This window comes from Anabas testudineus, chromosome 21 (genome assembly GCF_900324465.2).
Source record: "Anabas testudineus chromosome 21, fAnaTes1.2, whole genome shotgun sequence".
Classification (NCBI taxonomy): domain Eukaryota; kingdom Metazoa; phylum Chordata; class Actinopteri; order Anabantiformes; family Anabantidae; genus Anabas; species Anabas testudineus.
The window spans coordinates 11,662,635-11,682,869 of NC_046629.1; the positions used below are offsets into that span (position 1 = coordinate 11,662,635).

Consider the following 20,235-nt stretch of genomic DNA (forward strand, 5'->3'; position numbering starts at 1 on the left):
ATGCACTATGGAATATAAAAAAATTACATTTTGAGTTCCTAATTATTTCAGGGAAATTTCTAACCCTTTACGCGGTTGCTAATTATTAGGCAATTACCAGTAAAAGTGATTGTATTCTCATATTGGCAAAATAGATTAGATTAAATAATGTTATAATATAACACACATTTCTAGGTAATTACATGAGAATGTCAAATTTTTTTCATACTAAATTTTTGTAATTTAACTTAATGCAGTTATTTAATAAAAAATTGAGAAAAAATCACTACGTACTTATTTGGTAAGAGCTTTAATTTACTAGGTTACCTGGATCCTGTTGATACTAATTCATGCTCAGGTAGACCAACAAAGATTTCAGACACAACTGCAAGAAAAGAAAAAAAAAACCCACAAGCAACTTTAGATGAACTACAGGCAACTCTCAGTAGAGTAGCACGGCTGTTTCAAAATGCACAATAAGGAGGTACTTGAATTAAAATGAGCTGCACGGTGAAGTTGCCAGAAAATTGTGCACATACCACAAAACAGGCTACATGCAGTACACCTAACTAATCAGGCCTCAAAACTTCTGGAACAAATTGGAGTGGAGTGATGAGACCAAAATCGAACTTAATAGTCACAAGTATAATCACTATGTTTGGAGAGGACTTATCAGGGGCTGCAAAACTATACCGTCCTGTCTGTGAACCATGGAAATGAAGCTCTAATGTTCCGGGGTGTGGGGTTGTATTCATCAGCATGGTTGTTGTAGTTGAGCATGAAACGTATTTGGGCTTTCCAACATGAAAACAATACAAAACACAAAGTCAGGGCTATTCTTCAGTGGCTGCAGTAGAACAAAGTAAGGATTCTTGAGGAGTCATCACAGTCTCCTGACCTCAATATCATTCACTCGCCTTGGGGATATCTCAAACATGCGGTTCAGGCAAGATAAACCAATAATTAATGGGACCGGGAGGCGTTTTGCCAAAGAATATGTGGCTTGAACATCTGAGAAAAAACTGGCTCATCTGTATCTATCACAAAAATATCATTGCTGCTAAAGAGGATACACAATATTAAGAACGAAGAGTGTGCAAACATTTGAATAGAACCATGTCATTGTTTTCTTTGTTGTTATGTTTTGTTTCATGTTTCCAATGTAGTTTAAGATGATTTTATTTTTCTGTTTTCTCTGGTCACCCATGCCATCTCTGCCACAGAGTCAGTTCTTGGCCGCACACAACTCTCACTCAGCTCATAGTCTGCAAATATTTAACACACTGGTTCTGATTACTTTTAAGATCTTAACTTTTAGGTAAAAAGCATGGATGGTTTTAAGTTCTTAAGATCTGTGGGTCAGACAACATTATGATTATATGTGCTGACTGTTTAGTATTGATGTCATTTAGGATGTTGCCAGTGGTGGTTTTCTAGATTGTGTGGTGCCCTGGTCAAACTATGAGCTATGAATGTGAGCATGGACTCAGTATGTTCCAGAGCTTTACCACATGTACTGTGACTCCGCTCTAAGGGTAACACTTTACAATATGGAACATGCAAGCGTTAGTAGCTACTGAAGAAGAACTGAGGAACATCCTGTTAAACAATGAAGTGTTAATAGCTCAGTTTTATGATATACTTCAAAGGAGCCAATGTTGAATTTCCACAAAAATAAATACAGATTGTTAATCAGTATTAGGTACAGCAACTTTTACAAACCTTCACATTTATTCCTGAGGGGTTGTTTTAGTCACACTCATCTCTTGGTTTCAATACACACTGAAATTCCTTGACACGTGCTACTTATGTGTTAAATTATTTTAGCACTGCTAATGCTAGATCTTTCAGCAAATAATTAATAGGTATCACCAACACATTATTAAAAGCTTTCTTGGGGAAAAGTTTGTCAGATGTTAGAACATCATCTTTATTAAGCTAGTTCCACCTAAAGTGTAATCTGTATGTGTATAAGAAAACACAAATATGCTAGGTGTAAGAAATTACAACTGGAATTTAATTGGATCAGGCTCATATTGTGATCACACAATGAACATCAAGTTAAAAGGTTATCGCCCTCTCTGCCTCTTTCCAATTGAACAAAATGTTTATTCAGTTTCTTTTGGATTTTATTCAGATAGGTACAAGACTGTTCAAATGAAAAGTATAAATGGGGTTTCGGAAGTTGTAGACAGCTGGTTGCTGCAGTGGTTGTAGATGCTCTGGATGTCTTTGTAGTCATATATAAACGTTGAGATCGCATCAATATGGTTAATTAAATGATGGCAAACAGAAAGGGAAAGTGAGGAGAGAATCTGCACAATCTGTAATTTAAAAAAAAAAGTAAAATAGTTCAGTTTTCATGACAATGATAACCCAACTCACCCAGCAAAAACTCCAATACTTCATAAAGTTAGGTCATTTTATTGAAATTTTTTTTAATCTTGATTTATTCCATACGCTGAGACTTCTTTCTCAGCGACTAATGCTAGCAGCGTAAAGGCGCTGCTACTTTTCATATCTGTCAATACATTAATGAGGCACACTGGCCCCATTACACTCTAGGCTGCCTGCCTCTCTGGGGAACAAGGGCAGCGGGGAGAGAGTGGGCCTGCCGATGATTGCTCTGTTCTCCACAGAGCATAGCTTCCCTTTAATCATCTCCCCTTTTCAAACTTCTCTCGTTGTAGCCTTGGGCACAAACTCGCCACTGCTTCATCAATATTCTGTCATTTTTTTCCACTGTGGGATTATTGTGTGATAATTTTTGCTCACAATGATAAACCATATTGCCTAACTGTGTAGTTGCCAGGGGACTGAGCAAATGGTTCAGGGCAATGTTATGTAAAACAAGCCACTAAATTTGACCATACATCCTTTTGTATTTATATGCATTGACAATATGTAAAGAACTTACAGCAATTAGTGGTGTTTAGAACAAATAACTGGATTATGTTGTGTGACATAATCCAGTTATTTGTGTTTGTATTTGTCTTGTGATATTTCTCCAAAATGTTTTCAGTGCTTATTAAAAACACATTCCACTTTATTCATATTATTTTGTGAAACGATCAAATTAGCCTAAAGAGATAAAAGTTCCTGGTTTGTAATTATGCATCTCTTGCAACAGCACAGTTTGTGCTATTTCTGGAACCAGCATTAGTTTGTCTTTGTCTCGTGTTTTTTTTTTTTTTTTTTAAAGGTATAGAGAGATTCAGTGTCACATTCAATTAGAGGCATGATGAATTATTTCTCCTACTAGAGTTATGAAGACTATTGTAGGAGTCAAACAACTGAGTGATTTGATTCAGTATTCAATGTTCTCTCTCTGAAGTGTGGAATCAAAGGTAAATTTACAGCACTGTCAGACAGTGTGGTAGCAAATCAAATCTAATATATTGTGCAATTACAGCAGCACATTGTGCAGTATTTTTTAAGGAAGCAATTTCAAATCTTTAAGTGTGTGTAACATTGATAAGTGATAAATATTCATTACTTTTGTTTATTGTCTCGATGGTATCACCTCCTCGGTTTCTGTCAGTTCGACCATTAAGATGGATCTCACGGCATTTCCATACTGTGTGAAACTCAGGCAGCAAAATCAAAACAAATGCAAAATAATAACCAGCTTTGAATAACAATAGAATTTCACTTTATGTCAAGTATCTATTCCCAGGAAGGAGCACAATAACAATCACACGGTGCTGTCACTGATGATGCTGTCACCAGGAGATAGGAGAAAGATATGCACACTGACCCAAATCAGGCTTTGTTGGGATGTTCACATTATATCATGCTGCAGTGTTCTGCTGTGGCACATTTACGCCGGGGCCAAATCAGATGTAATCAAGAGTTGAAGAAAGTGTGAAGGCCTGCAGAATGATGCTAAAAATGAATTTATCATGGCACATAGCGTGCCTGCAACAGAGGACAGAAACCAAAAGTGCTCTGTCAAATCGAACCGCATTCGGGTTTGCAACTGGTCGGGCTGTTTTCTAACCACGATTTGCTTTGGTGCACCACTCCCATCTGTGTGCATACTGCAAGATAAACAGCTGGGCGATGGCTTTCTACGTTCATCTCTTGTGAAGTCACAGAGGGGAAACTTATTTCCTTTTGCCCTCTGTTGATGGATATTGATTGGATGAAAGGCCCACATCTATATGCACTGTGCTAGTTACCTGCTCCGAGCAACACAGTCAGTCACCTCTGAGGTGAGTGTCTCCGGACAAGGACAAACGAGACCTGACAAAGTGGAGACAACTAGCACTCAAAACATCACAGGGGTCATTTACATGGTTTGCTTTGGGCTTGCCAATATTATTTCTACTCTACCATTTTTTAAATACGCTCTAAGGGCTTTAGAGGCAGATGGCAGGTCTTGGTTCAGAGAATATGCTGTTTATGGATCAATCTGATCCAATAAGGAGGTCTTTATGATGTGTTAGACACCAGATTGAATAGCCCTGTCTGGGGACACACACCCACGGGGCCTCAGCCCTCTGATACTCGACACTGAAGCAGTTGATCTGTTGGCTACAGGACCACATAGTGCGCTCAGACTTAGATAGGAGTGTATTAATTTTTAGTATTGGCACTAAGCAATATAACTCGAACGAGAATGTGATGAAGAGGCAGAGCTATTCTTACTGAGGCCTTCCTGCTTGTGAGAAACTATTTGGTCTGTCCTCAAAATGGTCACTGGTCAGAGAGAGACTTATGGCATGGCTAAGGCCTTGGTATGAGCACAACCAACTCCCTGACCTCTGTAATTGAGATGCAGGAAGAATACTGCATTTGTATCAAATGAAAAACTATTTTAACACAGACAGGAGGAGCAGTTGCCAGGGAAAATAAGTTGATCGAGGAGTTGTCTGCCCCTTGTGGTTTCGTGGTAAGACCTGCTGCCGAGTCTATGATTAGATTGAACAAGCACTAATTTAGCTCAGACTTGCAGCAGAGGGATATGCTCTGTGTCAAGCGGCGATGACACCCACAGATAGGTGCTTGAAAAATGACAATTGTTAATTTAACAAGATCGACGTGTTTTTACTGTCACAGAGGAGACAAAAGGCCTGATAGGCTTATTTTATGTTTTGTGATTTTCTTTCTTTTCTATTCAGGGATAAAAAGGAGATTTAGCTACTGAAACGTCCAGCCAGGGGGAGACATTAAACACCATAGCTCAGATGTGGCAGCACTAGAAGCACAATGTGTGTTTTTGAGTGTAAAAGTTAGAAGGATAGTCTGGCTACATATTGCAGTGCACATCCAGGCGTCATCCCACGGCCAGATAAGCGCTCAGGCCCCTGACATTGTGCTGTTGCCAGGAGTGTGACTACAGCTTCAAAGCCAGTGACACGTCAGCTTTTGATCTGAGAATAGGCAAGGGCATCTGAAAACCACTGGTCAAAGTACAGCTCACTCACGTTTCTGTGCTGAGCTGAAAGGCGGTACACAGCTGCCACCCTGTTGCCATGCATGAACAAACATTTATGACCAGCTTTTTTTTTTTTTTTTTTTTGTGCTCTCAGCTTTATGCACACGAAAACAAGACAGAATGATAAATATTGTAAGGAATGCTTTCGAGTGTCTGTAAACAGACTTTAAGCGTGCTAACGCCATTATCTCACTGATTCATGTTTTGGTTTTTGGAAATAATTATTCTTTGTAAACAGTTCCTGATGTTTGTTCATTCAAGCAATTCAATTACATTTTACAGCAAGTAAACATTGTAGGGTATACCCAGCACGTTTGGACAGATTTCATTCGTGGTGAGGTAAGATTATGTTTAGATCATGGCAAGCTAAGCTATATAAGCTTCAATATTAACTAATTGAATTAATTTAATTTTAATAGGCTATTTTTCAATAGTGTTTACTCTGAATTCATCTTCTGTTTGTGTGCTGCTTTGTGGTGTTTTGTAAATGTTTCTGAGCAAACAAGAAACAGATACAAAGAGCAAGTGATTTAATTAAATAAATAATTTAACTGAAATATAAGTCTCAAGATAGCCAAAATGGAAAAAATGTGAAAGAGGGAAACTGTAAGAGCAGTACAGAGATGACTGAGCACACGCTGTATGTGGGAAGAGAGAGTCCAGAGGCTTTATTCACAAAGCTCCTTAGAATAGGAGTCTGGTCTAAGATTGTAGGTCAGCTATCCATGAAACCTTCACTTTCACTTAGGACTGAGGTAACAGAGAGAAAGACCAAAGAAAGTTGGGACTGGAGTCACGTCAGAAATAGAGAAAAACACAATGAAGTAATATATGGTTTATGACAGGAAACAGGGAGATGGAAGGTGAAAGACAGAATGTGGCTGAGGAGGAAAGCAGAGCAGGCAAAACTCCACTTTACTAAAGCCCCTTCTCCCGTCAGCATTTAAATTGGTGCTTCATCATATTACTATCATCATCTTAAGTAGCGTTTGTGTAACATCTGATCATTTGTAGCTTGTACTTTTGTGCCATAGACCTGTATTATTATTTTTTTTAATCACAATAAATCTGGCCAATGCATTGTATTTTATGTAAAGTCCACACTGTACTAATTAGAGCAACAAATGTAGATTCATCTGTCGCTGAAAATAGAAAACAACATATACACATCTTACTTCTTTATGAATAACGTTTTTGAGAAACTGTGCATTGTCCAGCTGTTTTAGAAAAATGGCTGAGTAACTATACACTTGTAAGTCATTTGTAATGATTGACATCTTTGGTAAACTGTAGGAACCCTTCAAGGTTGAGGCCGGGAGCCGCACACACGGGGCGCCTGCACACAACAATTTAACACTGCATAAAGAAGTAGGAACATATAGAGTAACATAAAGAAACATGGCACAAAAAGAAACTTAGATGTAATGATATATTACATAATGAAATGTAAAGAAAGAAATGCCCTCTTAGCCGCATAAAAGAGCATTAGAGTGTGTTAGAAAGCATGTATTAAATTATTATTTACTGCTTATACAGTAAACGCTTACTGGAAACTAAGTTTAGTATAGTATATAATTTTATCAACCATCTAATAAATTAGTTATTATAAATAGATCATCTCTATGTTCTATCTATTGTTGATATTTTAACGGATCAGGCACATGCAGGTGTGAATTTGGCAGTTTCCTGGCTAAGGTGACACATTATTGAAATCCTGTCAAGGCTAAAATATAATGTACGTAAAAGGTTTAGGCGTCCAGTGAGTAAATGTTTCTGTTAACTGCCCTGTCAGCCCTCATTACACAAATATAGATATCACAAGCTGATACAACCTTTAATGTCATCAGGAACCGGAATAGGCATCATACATCATGATACCAGTGAATTGTTAGGATGTCAGTGAAAACAAATACATCCCAGAGTGAGGCAGGTAGGGGTGGGGGCGGGGGTTGGTAGTTGATTGTAATAAAAAAGCTTGGTCTACGCACACTGATCTCTGCCTCCTCATCGAACACTCTCACACTGTTGACATGACTTTTACTAGCGTAATGTGGATTTTTTTAGCTTTCTATACTAACTGTACATGTGTTTCCATGGCAAACACTCACTAGATTTGAGACTCACTAGTGTGGAGATTCATGTAAAGGTGAAGCAGATGAAACACGATTAGAAACATAATTGTTTTCTATTATACTGTAAATGTGTTTCTCACCCTCACTGTCCCCCCTCTCTTATTTCCTTTGCTGTTGCTTTCATTCCCCAATTTCTCGAATACATAGTGCCATCTAGTGTGCATTACAGCTGTTAGCACTGTATTTGTATTATTTAGTCATAGCACTGAAGGGAGAGGCAGACTTTTCCTTCAGACATATTTATTAATGTTAGAAAAGATCCACCTTTGCTTTTCCTCTTCTTCTGAAACTTCATTGCTTGATCATCAGACACTTAAGGTTGTTTAGATTTAACAAAGACTTATTGATGATTATATTTTAATCCCAGTGGATGTAAATAAATGTTCCTCCTCAGTGGGTAGTGAGTTTTTGTTGTTGCTGGTTGAAATTGGAACATTTAGCATTCACTCACTCTGTATAATAACCATATGGTTAAGTACAGCTTTAAGTGTCAATACTGCACAACAGAAGAAATTCAATGCGTTGTCAGTGATGTCTGCTATCTGCTATATGCTTAACTACCTAGAGGAAGTGAACTGTTAATCACCTTTCAGCAGTGGCAGTACCACATTTGTACATGGCAGAAACACATTTAATTGAGGTGCTAATTAAATATTTGCATTCGGAAAATGTGAGTTTCCCAACACTTTTTCAGGAGCTCGGTTTTGCTGGCAGGTCCTGGGAAAACTGTGGATCTCTCACTTGTTAAACTAAAGTTAATATGTGAGGTTTAGTCAAACATTGCAAGTCAATCTCTTGCATTGAGTGCAGCTTTGACCCTCTGGGCAGTGTCAGAGCTGCTGAAGTGCTTTGGCATCAGTGTGACAGGATTAACACATCAAAAGCAGTGTCAGGGCCTACAGCAGCATCACACAGTCAGTACAGCACCTTTCATGTTCTGCTCAGGTTCACTACAATTTCACGTAAGCCAACAGCAAGTCAGACAGAAAAAGATAATGGGGCCAACCTGCTGCTATCAGGCTTTCCCTCAGCTTCAGTGAAATATGTCAAATTCTGTGTGTTTGATTAAAGATCAGGGTTCAACAGGCTCAAGTCAGGAAACGATATCTGAGTGTGTCACATGGCCGAGATGCGAAGCAGCATTTAGATCTGACATTCAAGCTGAAATTATTGCTGCGAGCCTGCATGATCTTACTTTTCATGATGCAAACCTTTAATTGTCCAATATGGAAAGAAAATTAAATCCAAATAATTTATTATTTTTGGTTCAAGGTTTAAGATGTCTTAGGGTTAAATTGCATGATTTATAATTCTTTTGATAAGATGCAGTAATAAGGGAGGGTGAGACAGTTTTATAATGAGTTTTGAAATGAGGCACATCTTGAGTAAAAAAGACTAAAGCTCAGTTGTGACATACAGTAGTCGCATCCACTGAAATGCTAAATTCACACCTACCATGTTTCATACTGTATATCACAAATGTCAGGGATTGCTGTCAGTGCCTGTATTTTCTTTACAATGATTTTACAAGGATGTATGGTAATGAGTAATACTCTTGAAATGCCTCAAGGGCTAGAAGTAAAGGAATGCAGTAGGTGTGTGGGAGGGTTATTGTCTTATTGTGTGTTATATTTTTGCATTTCATTTTCTGGTATGGGATAAATCATGTCTTTAACAAACTGATTTCTACATATTACTTTCTTTTAAGCACACACATTTCATGTATTCTAGTATGTACAGTGGCAACAAGCACAAAAACCTCATAGTGCTAGTGGAAGAACTATGTGAACCCTAGGTATAATAACCTCCAAAGAGCTAATTGGAGTAAGGTGTCAGAGACTTTAGAAATTCACCAGTCTACAGTTAGACAAACAATCTAAATATGGAGACACTTTGGGACTGTGGCTACTCTATCAAGAAGTGGCCAAAAGCACAACAAACACTCTTTAATGAGGTAAACGAGCAACCCCAGAGACAGCCACACATCTGTGTTCATGAGTCTACAGTGGGTAAAAGGACACCACAAAGGAAGCTGCTGCTTATAAAAAAGAACATTGCTGCACACCTGAAGTTTGTCAAAGAGCACATTGCAGTATTGGCAAAATGTTTTGTGAACTGACAAAACTAAGATTGAACTATTTCGAAAAAACACACAGCACTACATCTGGTGTAAAAAGGTCACTGCATATCATCATGAAAACATCATCCCAATCTTATAGTATCGTGGAGGAACATCATGATTTGGGTCTGCTTTGCTGCATCCGGGCCTGGCCAGCTTGCAGGGATTGGAGGGAAGATGAATTCCCAAGTGTATAAAAACGTTTTTCAGGATAAAGTGAGAATGTCTGTACATCAGCTGAAAGTCTGTAGAAGAAGAATGGACCTAAAATTCCTCCTGAACAATGTGCAGATCTGATCCACAGCCACAGGAAGTACCTGGCTGAGATTATTGCTGCCAAGGGGGTGAACCATTTATTAATTTTAAGTGTTTTTCACTAGCACTATGAGGTTTTTATGTTTTTTCTCAACAAAGCAGTGAAAGATCAGAAAGTTTTTTGTGTTATTATTTTAGGCACATTATATTTGTTAATACTTTTGACTTAGATGAAGATCAGATTACATTTTATGACAAGTTAAAGCAGATAACAATGAAATTCCAAAGGGTTAACATACTTTTTCTTGCCAATGTATGTAACATTAAGGTTGCAACTGCTGTACCAGAATACATACTTAATTTATTTATACTTTGCTTAGGTGGTTGACATAAAAGAGAAACTCAAGCTGTCCAAGAAATTTTGGTCCAACTTTCCTGAGGCGATGTGCGTGGAGGAAAGAGTGACTGCTGGAAATGCCAGTGATGAGGAGTGCTGGAACGGACACACTAAGGGCAGGTAAGGACGCCAGGACTCGGGGCTAACGCAGGCTAGTACAAAAGGTTACGTTGAAGTCCGAAGTATGCTAAACTGGCCGGCTGTTAATCAGTCTAATCCTAGAATTAAGGATTATTTACTTTTAGTGCCTAAACTGTGCTGTTTAACAGCCTGGTGGATTTTGACTATGGTTTTTCAACTCAACAAACAGGACATTTCTTTTAAAGACTCCAGAATTTACAACCAAAACATGTTCTGTAAATTCTTTAAATTAATAATATGAACCTAATATTTGAACCTCTATGTTGGTAGTTTATCTGTCAGTTAGAGCTGCTATTTTCTGTGACTATCATCAGTGAAAACAGTCAAAGGACTTCATATGTTACCTCTTTCAACTCGAAGACATTTTAGAGGTGTATAATATCTGGAGTGAGCCGTGCTTATGGCAGTCTAATTCTCTCAGACGATTTGTGTAATTCCCTCGCATGACAACCTTCTGCTTATTTATCAAGCAGGAGTGCAGGCAGCTGACATGTTCTCCCTGGAGAAATATGTCAGAACATTACCCGACATGATTAGGTCAAATGTTCATTTTGCTAACACCGTTTTGTCCTCAAAGACCAATTGTCAAGCGGTGCGTGAGAACCTCATCTCAAAACAAAACATCCTTGTGTACTCAGCCTTCCTGTGGTATTTCTCATTCTTCTACATATGTCTTGTGATTATGAGAATTCTTTGCCACCAGAAAGTTCAGACAATAATAGTTGTTTAGCATCATGACTGCTGACTAATGATTACCAGCTTTGTTTTTTCACATCCATCTTGTCAAAATATCTATTTGTTGTTTTTTTTAACCTAAAGGTACTTCCCTGAAGTTCAAAAGGACGGACTGACCAATCAGATGAATAATCCCGAGGTAGGGGTGGACATCACCCGTCCAGATACTTTCATCCGCCAGCAGATTATGGCTCTGAGGGTGATGACGAACAAGCTGAAAAATGCCTACAATGGCAACGATATCTACTTTCAAGACTCAAGTAAGCTATTTGCTCACTTTTCCCAGGCATTCCCGCAGACATTGCACTTGTTCACTTAATAAACAGTACTGGTTCTCGATTTTTGTCTCAATTTTAGGTCCCACACCAACTGTCGACATAAATATGATTTAGAAAAATGTTCCACTATGCCTAATTTCTAGCTTTTGACCTTTCGTTCTGAAAACTGGCCTGATGTAAAACTTGGCTTTAAAATAAATTGATGAAAGTAAAACCAAAACTAGCGTAAATTGTAATTGTAAAACCAAAATGTTCCATTAGAGCTAAACAGAACTATGGACATAGGTGATAATTCTCTGTGGATTTTAAATGTGAGTGACAATTTTCACATGCACGTCATTTTATCCAATATGTATTTATATATATATGAAATATATTATTAATTGCATCTTTAACTCACTACCACTGTAGAGACGTGCTCAGTGTGGCTTGTATTTGTTGTGGTGTTGCAGGTGATGAAGGCAGTGGCTCAGGCAGTGGCAGTGGCTGCACAGAGGTCTGCCCCACAGACATGGATGGTGCCGCCACCGAAGCTCCACTGGTAAAAGCCGACCGGAGCGGGCCTCTGGATGACTCTGCCCTGCTCCTTGCACCCTCTGTAGCCCTGCCAACCATGCTGGCCCTCTCAGCACTGGCCGTCCACCGGCAATGGAGATAATGCTGGAGGAATGGGCTAAACACGAACAGCAGGATTTTTTCCTTTTTTTTTTTTTCTTGCAGTTTTTGTATTCAGGCAGATTGGAGTTACAGTAACGCAGACAGTATTCGGGCTGCCAGCCTTGAGGCTAGAGGAGTCTGCTCTGAAGAAGAGAGCGGCCACGCATCATGATTTCCCACTTTCCCAAAGATCATGCAGTGCCATCCTTAGACTTGATATTTTATGGCATCACTTCACCATCTAACACTGATGTCGATCCAACTCAACAAACTCTGCCTCAGAGATTGAAAAAACGTATTTCTTGCACATATGGCAGGTATTAATGTAGGTCTTCATGTGGTAAAATCCAACATGGACTTTGATTGTTTTGATTTTTTTTATGCATTTTTTGTGAGAATGTGGTTATTTGATGCACCTAAAAGAGGCACATTAAGTTTAATATATGTTTAATATTCTATTTTAAAACAAATACAAAGGATACGTATTACTAAAATTAAAAGAATTCAGGAACATGTGGTTTCCACCTGAGATGAAGATTTAATCTGTCGTCATTAATTAATGTGCCAATTATTGATTTTTGATGAAAAAATATTCATAAAAATCGTCATGTTTTCATGTTTGTTTTTACATCAGATGCAGCCACTGAATCATGTTGCTTCATTTTATGGTTTAGAATCATTTCAGCCATGACATATGAAAAGATTGTAGGTACAGTCCGTCGTGAGTTACTCATGGATCTGCTCTGTTCTGTTTGTGCTCACATTTTGTTAAAAAGAATAACATTGGCATATTGACATTTTTATATATTCATTTGCAACAATTTAAGAATTATGTGCAATATATTCTAACATCGTGCTGGTTTCTCAGGCTTGGCTTCAGGATCAGACAGCATGGCCAGACGTGTTATGGAGTTTAAAGTTACTGTCATACATAGAAGACTGACAGTAATTTACTTAAGTGTTAGTATCATAGCAATGCTGATTCATCTTTGTGGGGTTCAAGTCAACCTGTAAAATCATTACATTCATGTTAGAATGGGCTAAACAAATTGTAATCCCCGCACATTTCTGCTTTTTATCCCTAGGTGCTCATGTCCATTAAGTAAGTGGTTATGCAATGTTGCTAAACACTGTATGACATGCATACAAAGCTACTCAATAAGAAGATACACAAACTATTTTTTAAAGATAATTAGATGATTTTTAAACATAATCTGGCGACAATACGAAGCCTTATAATGAGAGCCCTACACAGTAATCCAAAATCACGGCCTTTGCTTTGTGTAAATGGACATGCACAATCACATCAATGGCTTACAGAATCACCAGCACTGAAGGTCGTCTCGTGCTGCTGTAAACTTTATATTTAATTATGTTTACTTTTTTCTGATGCATCCTCAGAAAAATGGAAACGTATATAAGCAAAAATGTTTCATAAAAACTGGAATTGCATTTACAGGAACAAAAAGGTTGTGTTAGCTAATTTTGCATATGTGATTTAATAGCAAAAGCTTTTTTGTTGTCACAAAATAGTCATTATATTGAGCATTGAAGCGACAAACTAAAATACTGTCACACAGTTTTTACACAGTTGTAAATCACGTCACTTTCTAAACAATTATTACTACAGTCATGTAAAATGTGAGGGAATTATTAAGAGAAAACAGCACACAGTGGGTAGTGGAAATGCAAAGAAAGGCTCCCTAAATTTATCTTCAAAGCTCGAATGGTTATGTCTGCAGCAGCGACAGGCTTGAAGCCGACCACAGTCACCTGTGAAATGAAAATCTGTGGAGACCGGACAGGGCTGAATGCTTCAGTGAAGCTCCTCAGTAGAGCGTACTTACAGAGAATGTGAGAGGCCTGGCACTGCTGAGGGGGGCGGACAAAACCACCCTGTATGTACGTCCACTGTTCTCTGAGAGCCCGTCAGCTCCATAACCATCAGGCCAGCTAAGCTTACATATCCACAGAATTAGCCTGTGTTATACACTTTGCAGTATATCAGTGAATGTTTGTTAAGCTTTTCTATATTACATTTAAGTTTGCATTCTTATTCACATTGCAAGACAAAAATATAAAGAAAATCTGTAATACGTCATTCAAAGGGGATTCTTTATTATGACTATTGATCTTACAGGATGCCCTTTTTATGTTTTGTATCATTGAACTTTTATTGGTAATATTTTTGCAATAAAATATAAAAAAAATATGTCTGGTCAGACAAACTATCTGAAAAATAGATGAGCAGGAAACACTACGAGTCAGCATTTTTACAATCAGTATTAGAATTCATTGTTGAATGAATTCAAATACTAATGAGGTAAAGTTTGTTTGGAGTTTGAATATAATTTCAAACCAGGTGGAAGAACACGAATTAGATAATTAAACATGCCTTACTGATTTTCAGTGCAATTAAGATGATTGCATTTGTGTTTTGTTACTGTTCTTGAGAATAAATATTTATTAAAAACATTCCAATTAATTTGCATTTGTGGTGACTCTTAAAAATACTTAAAGAAAAAATTACTACATGAGTAAACATTAATTTTAATTTTCCGTGACTGCTACATGACACTAATCATTCTTCTTATATGAAATTTGAATTAATAATTCATTGAACAAGTGTCATTCATTTACACGATTAATATTTTCTGCTTGTTTGGCCTACAATATAGAACATTGTTGATATGCTGCTCCATCTCTTCTAGATTTGAACGAGTATATGTGTTTTGGAACCACAGGTAAAATCTAGGCTTCCTCCGTGTACTTCCTATTTGTGAAGTCTGCTTTTATCAGAGGTTCAAAGCCTCTGTTTTTCCGCTGACGCAGGTAGAGCACAAAGATAAGAAGAAGCACAAGAAGACCGATGAAGACACCCCCCAGAGTGGAGCCCAGCACGAACACATTCGGCCCTCCTTCTGCATCTGTAAAGACGAATTACAGCTGGAGATTACGTGGGAATAGTCTTGCAGCAGAAATATGCTGGGTGTACGTTAAAATAGGTCGTTTAAAGGGTTTGCTGTAATGTAATAAAGAGATATTGACAGGTTGGATGGGGACTGTGAAGCCTCAGTGATGCAACATTACTCAGCTATGAAGGCATACTTCAAACTTTCTAGCCCAGAGTGTAGTTTACCACAAAAAAAAATCTAAACTTATTTTCAAGGTCCTAAACTGCCCAACAATAGAAGAAGGTGCATTGTCAAGCTAAATAAACATGTAAAAATAGGATAATTACAGTATTTTGCACCTTTGTGTAATATTTTGACCTAACTTCTGCTCCAATTGTGAATTTTTCTCCCAATATATGAATAAAAATATTGGTTTATTGTTTGAAAGTTACAGGCTGGTAATCTGTGCCACAGAGATTATGTTATATGCTGAATAAGCATATTTATTTAAAGGCACTCATTTATGATTGCTCACCATCCAGGGAAATGGCATAGGAATATCCCAGCTGCTCGGATGTAATATACAACTCCTCATTAGTGATCGGAGGGAAGAAGGGAACCATGTTGTAGTTCCTGTTGTGACCAATGGGGGCCATCTCATCTGGGAAGGACGCGTTGGATGGACCAACCTTTTTCATCCACTCATCAAAAATAGCATCAGTGAAAGCGTGGAGCAACTGCAAGGCAAACAACCAGAAACACAGAGATTTTAATGACAAGTACGACTAATCTACTGAGTGAATTACGGAGTTAACCATGAAATCATCAGATCTAACCACAAAGATGGGGTCGTTGGCAGCAGAGTGAGACAGAGCGCTGGTTCCATTGAGCAGGGAGTGGACGAGGTTGTGAAGGTTGTTGACTGATTCACCCAGTTCTCCGTCTGGTTTCTCGTACCCTTCAAGAGCATTTCTGTGTGGAGCAGAGCAAGACGTTTGTTACACTGTACCTGACAAATCCTCTTAAAACTGTAATCTGGTGTGAAGTGTGTACATTTCATACGATCATTGTTGCTAAACAGTAAAGTTGTACCTAAAACTAAAAGAAGAGTTGGTGAAGAAGGGAGGGCTGTCGAACTCCCTGATTCCAAGGCAGCTTCTCACATCGTTCATGGTAGGCATAGACATGCTACCTCTCTCCATGATGCCTCTCTGAATGAAACCCTCATTGGTGCCATTGCAAAGAGTCACCAGGCGATTGTAGTCATCCAGACTGAAAAAGAAAACAGTTAAAATATGAATTTACCTACGATGTTTATGTCATTACAATCGCATTAACCCTTTCCTTTAACATTCTGTGCTGACCTGTTACACACCACTCCCCATCTGGAGAATCTGGACTGGTTACTGATGAGAGTGGGATTGTCTGGGTTGCGTCCCCCCAGCAGGGAGTCGGTACACACATCACACTCACTCTGCCCTGTGGCAAAGTTCCAGTAAGGGATCGCAAAGTTCTCGTTGCCAGTCAGTCTCTGCAAGCAGCATACAAATTTTTTGACATGAGTTCACACTAGGATCAGAAATCCTGATTTAGCTTTTTTACTCATATACCGGATTACTACAGAAATTGTGAATGTGGCGTCCAATATAAATCCAGTATTTGCACGATTTGTGAAGACAATGTATTCACACAATTGTTAGTTATTAATAAACTAACAATGATAGATGCACATAACAAAAAATAAATAATTAAAATCTTTGTTTTGGAGCGGTTGTATGTGAAAGAATCAAGATATCAGACACTGTACCAAGGTGTATGTAACAACAGCCCAATTTATGATTTCAAATTAACTCCATAAGCAATCCTGTATACAAAATATTAGTACAGCAGAAACATGGTTTCAATACATACTGTGTAATCCAACCATTTACCACACCAAAACATAAATAATGGAAAAATAATCATTTAAAAAATGAGTTTAATAAGATGTTTTCAGAACATTACACGTACCTGTAGCTCTCGCTCCAGGCTCAGGAGATGATGCCTGTGCCAGGTAATGAACGCCGGGCCTTTGTGTGAGAAATCGATGGCCTTGAATGGACGACCTGGGCCTGTAGGGAAATGTCACGTTTGATAAGCTTTTCTTAGTATGACTGTAAGGCAGTAATGTGCACAACTAAATATAAGTAGAAGAAGCACTAACATCTTATGTATCATTTGACTAAACAAATGACACTAACGTTCATCCACAGTCCAAAATTAAACCAAAACCAAAAAAACTACTGTGTGTCTATTAATATTTATTTTTGACTGACACTCGGCAGGAGCAAATCTACTGTATACTGTTAAAGTTTTTTGATCTTGTTTGCCACAAGTTGTTTACAGAAATATATTACACAGAGAGAAACAGGTCTAAGGAACAAGGTAAAATTTAGAGACTTGAAAGATGAAAAATTGTAAGAAAAAACAACATTAGTTTATTTACTTTAATGAATTTACCATTTTAAAATAATGCTACATATATAAATATAATGTAATTCTATATATGTAAATAAAGCAATACATTATCAGATCTAATCTGGATAAACTGAGGACATTCAGATTAATGTGTTCCTACTTTATACTCCTGTTATTATAAAATTCTTATTAAACATAATCAGTTAACAAGTTTAATGATTTTGTATTTAGAGATAGGAACATGCTCACTTACCAAGAAGAGTGTCTCGGACTGAGTAGTAATGTTGCCACACAAAGAAGTCGTAGATGGAGATATTGGCAATCTGGGGACTGGTTCCATTAGGACCCAGAAGTCCGAGCCAGTGCTGGGTGGCAATAACGTAATCTGGATGAATGGTGGTTTTAGCCAGATCAAGAGCGTTCAGGAACTCTTGGAGCTCTTCGGGACTCAGAGAGTGGATGTTCTTACGCACCACAGGAGCTTTCCTCTGGTCACAGTTTGGCCCAGTCCAGCCAAATTTACACTGACCACAGTTGTAACCTGCAAAGTTACCTGCAACAGAGAAGGCAAATGTCACACCACAGGAAATGTTCTTATTTATGTTCTATATTTAACATCTTTTAGTTAAATCTACCTCTCCTGAAGCTGCTCACAGACATACAGTCAGCACTCACCATTACATCTGCAGGTCTGATTGAAGAATTTGGTCGGCCACCTTTCTCTATCATCAACATTTCTCAGGCTGTAAGGTCCGCTCCAGGGTTTGGTGTCGACACGAACAGTAGAGCAGCTTCCTCTGCCCGACAGGACACCGCATACATTGGCAGGATCTGGGCCAAGAGCAGGGCAGCACTGCTTGGACAGGATCCCCTCCACCGTGCAGCACACTCGAGGAAACTGAGCCTCGGCAGGCTCAGGCCAGGCAAGTAAACAAAGAATACCAAGAGCCAGCAAGTTGATCATATTTCACCTGTTTGTTTCCTCCAGTCAGTGGTGAAAAATCAGTTTGTAGATCAACTTTCTGCAGTTAAACAGTCAATTAGTTCTACTAGAGGAGTGTGGAATCTCACTCTGCTACGGTCTCCTGTTGAGTATCTGCAAATTAAATTTAGCGATAGTTTAAACATCTGTGTAAACAGCACCTACAGGCGAATCATGTTGTGTTCCAGTTGGTTCCATGCACATTAAGAAAGCCTCTAATTTCTCTTCCTGCTTTTGTAGAATGGAGGAGGATTAAGCCAGGGGTCTTGTGATGATCACCTGACAGCAGAGCTGTGAGCTGGCCTAAGATATGGATGAATACCAAGAGACTGCCCCAGGGGACTATTAAATGTTGCATAGCTACTTTGTACCAAGAGACTAACTAGTGTCTTATTTGTAAACCAAAAAAAAAAAAAAAAGACAGAGAGAGATAACAAATTAAAACCGAGAAAATACTTAAACTAACTTACTTAATACTGAACACTCCAGGCGGTAAAACTACTTGAAAAGAACACTTGGTCAAATAGAAATTAAAAACAGTGACACAACATAGAAACACTTACAGTAATGTTATATATTGTATTTAGTTATATTTTATTCAGCTATCTTAGTAAAAGGGGTTTTTCGAGGCATGCGCCCCACTCTAGCTCTGTTGTAAATCTTAACTGGGCACTAATCACTTTAATCCAACTAAAAGTTACAGTTTGGAGAAATTCTTGGAGCTTTTAATTGTAGTGAGTCCGTCCCTAAGCTTTCTGTGGTATAAATCAAACTTTTCACCTCATGTCTCAGCTGACACCATTTGCTTTGCATGTGAGGTGAAGAAAAGAAAACAACAGCGGGAACTGCAGGACTCAATGTTCTACTTTGAGCATCATGCCATCTTTTCACACACTTATCAGTAGTGGTACGTAATAAATAAATGTATTAAATTCACATTAATTTAAGGAGTTAATTAGTATGATACAGTGGTTGGAGACATTTTCACATCCTTTAAGTAAATAAAAGATAAATTGCAGTGTAAATATATTGTGTTACTTGTAAAAGTTCTGTAGTACTAACATCAAAGCCGTAAAAGTAAAAGTAAAGTGACTCCCGGTGTAGAATTACATATTTCAGAATACTGAATTATTATTATAATATTTCTATTGCTGTATGAATGTGTGCAATATTATAAACATCCATAAATATCAGTAAAGTCTTACTTAATAAACCTATAATATTATGTTATAATTTAATGGTTTAATACATGATGTATATTATTTGGTTGTACTTTGTATTAATCTGATTCTGCAACATCTCTAGTGACTAGTAAATGGTAGTTGTTGCTGCGTTGTTACTTTTCACTACTGCTCATACATTTCGGCTCTGTTAGGAACACGGAGCTTAGAATTTAGTTTCTTCGAAAGATAAGAAACAGAAAAGCAGAAGACCACGCATTTGTAAATGATCTATCTGTGTCTAAGAGTACTTTGATACTGACTGGATTTCATGTGACCAATATCTGATTCAACACCAACAGCGACACATTTAGAAACATCTAAGAACTTTACTGATTAAAACACAATTTATATCTAATACTAAATCAACTCCAATTCTGTATACCTTAAAGGTACAACTCATCACTAATACATACAGTGTGAGCATTCATGAGGTCGCACTTGTGACTAAAAATGGTATTTTCTTCAAAAGCCATTAAGATGGTGTGGCCTGATCGTATCATATTGATTTTACTTGTTTCTTTTTCCCCATAGAAATAAATTGTTGAT

At 37.9% G+C, this 20,235-nt stretch overlaps 2 protein-coding genes across 2 annotated transcripts in view; one reads left to right on the plus strand and one right to left on the minus strand.

Moving 5' to 3' along the window:
* LOC113173775 (glypican-6-like) overlaps positions 1-14,608 on the plus strand; it is a 66,062-nt gene extending 51,454 nt beyond the window's left edge. The window contains exons 7-9 of the mRNA XM_026377319.1: positions 10,306-10,442; positions 11,283-11,458; positions 11,929-14,608. Of these exons, the coding sequence (XP_026233104.1) occupies positions 10,306-10,442; positions 11,283-11,458; positions 11,929-12,134 (519 nt within the window). The 3' untranslated portion in view covers positions 12,135-14,608. The remainder of the gene's footprint in view (positions 1-10,305; positions 10,443-11,282; positions 11,459-11,928) is intronic.
* A 103-nt stretch (positions 14,609-14,711) lies between these two features.
* dct (dopachrome tautomerase) lies at positions 14,712-18,628 on the minus strand. The gene is made up of 8 exons (XM_026376631.1): positions 18,160-18,628; positions 17,738-18,037; positions 17,038-17,138; positions 16,392-16,558; positions 16,120-16,299; positions 15,864-15,999; positions 15,563-15,764; positions 14,712-15,060 (listed from the first exon to the last, which is right to left on the minus strand). Exons 1-8 carry the CDS (start codon positions 18,446-18,448, stop codon positions 14,885-14,887), a joined length of 1,551 nt encoding a protein of 516 aa, XP_026232416.1. The 5' UTR covers positions 18,449-18,628; the 3' UTR covers positions 14,712-14,884.
* Positions 18,629-20,235: the final 1,607 nt, after the last annotated feature.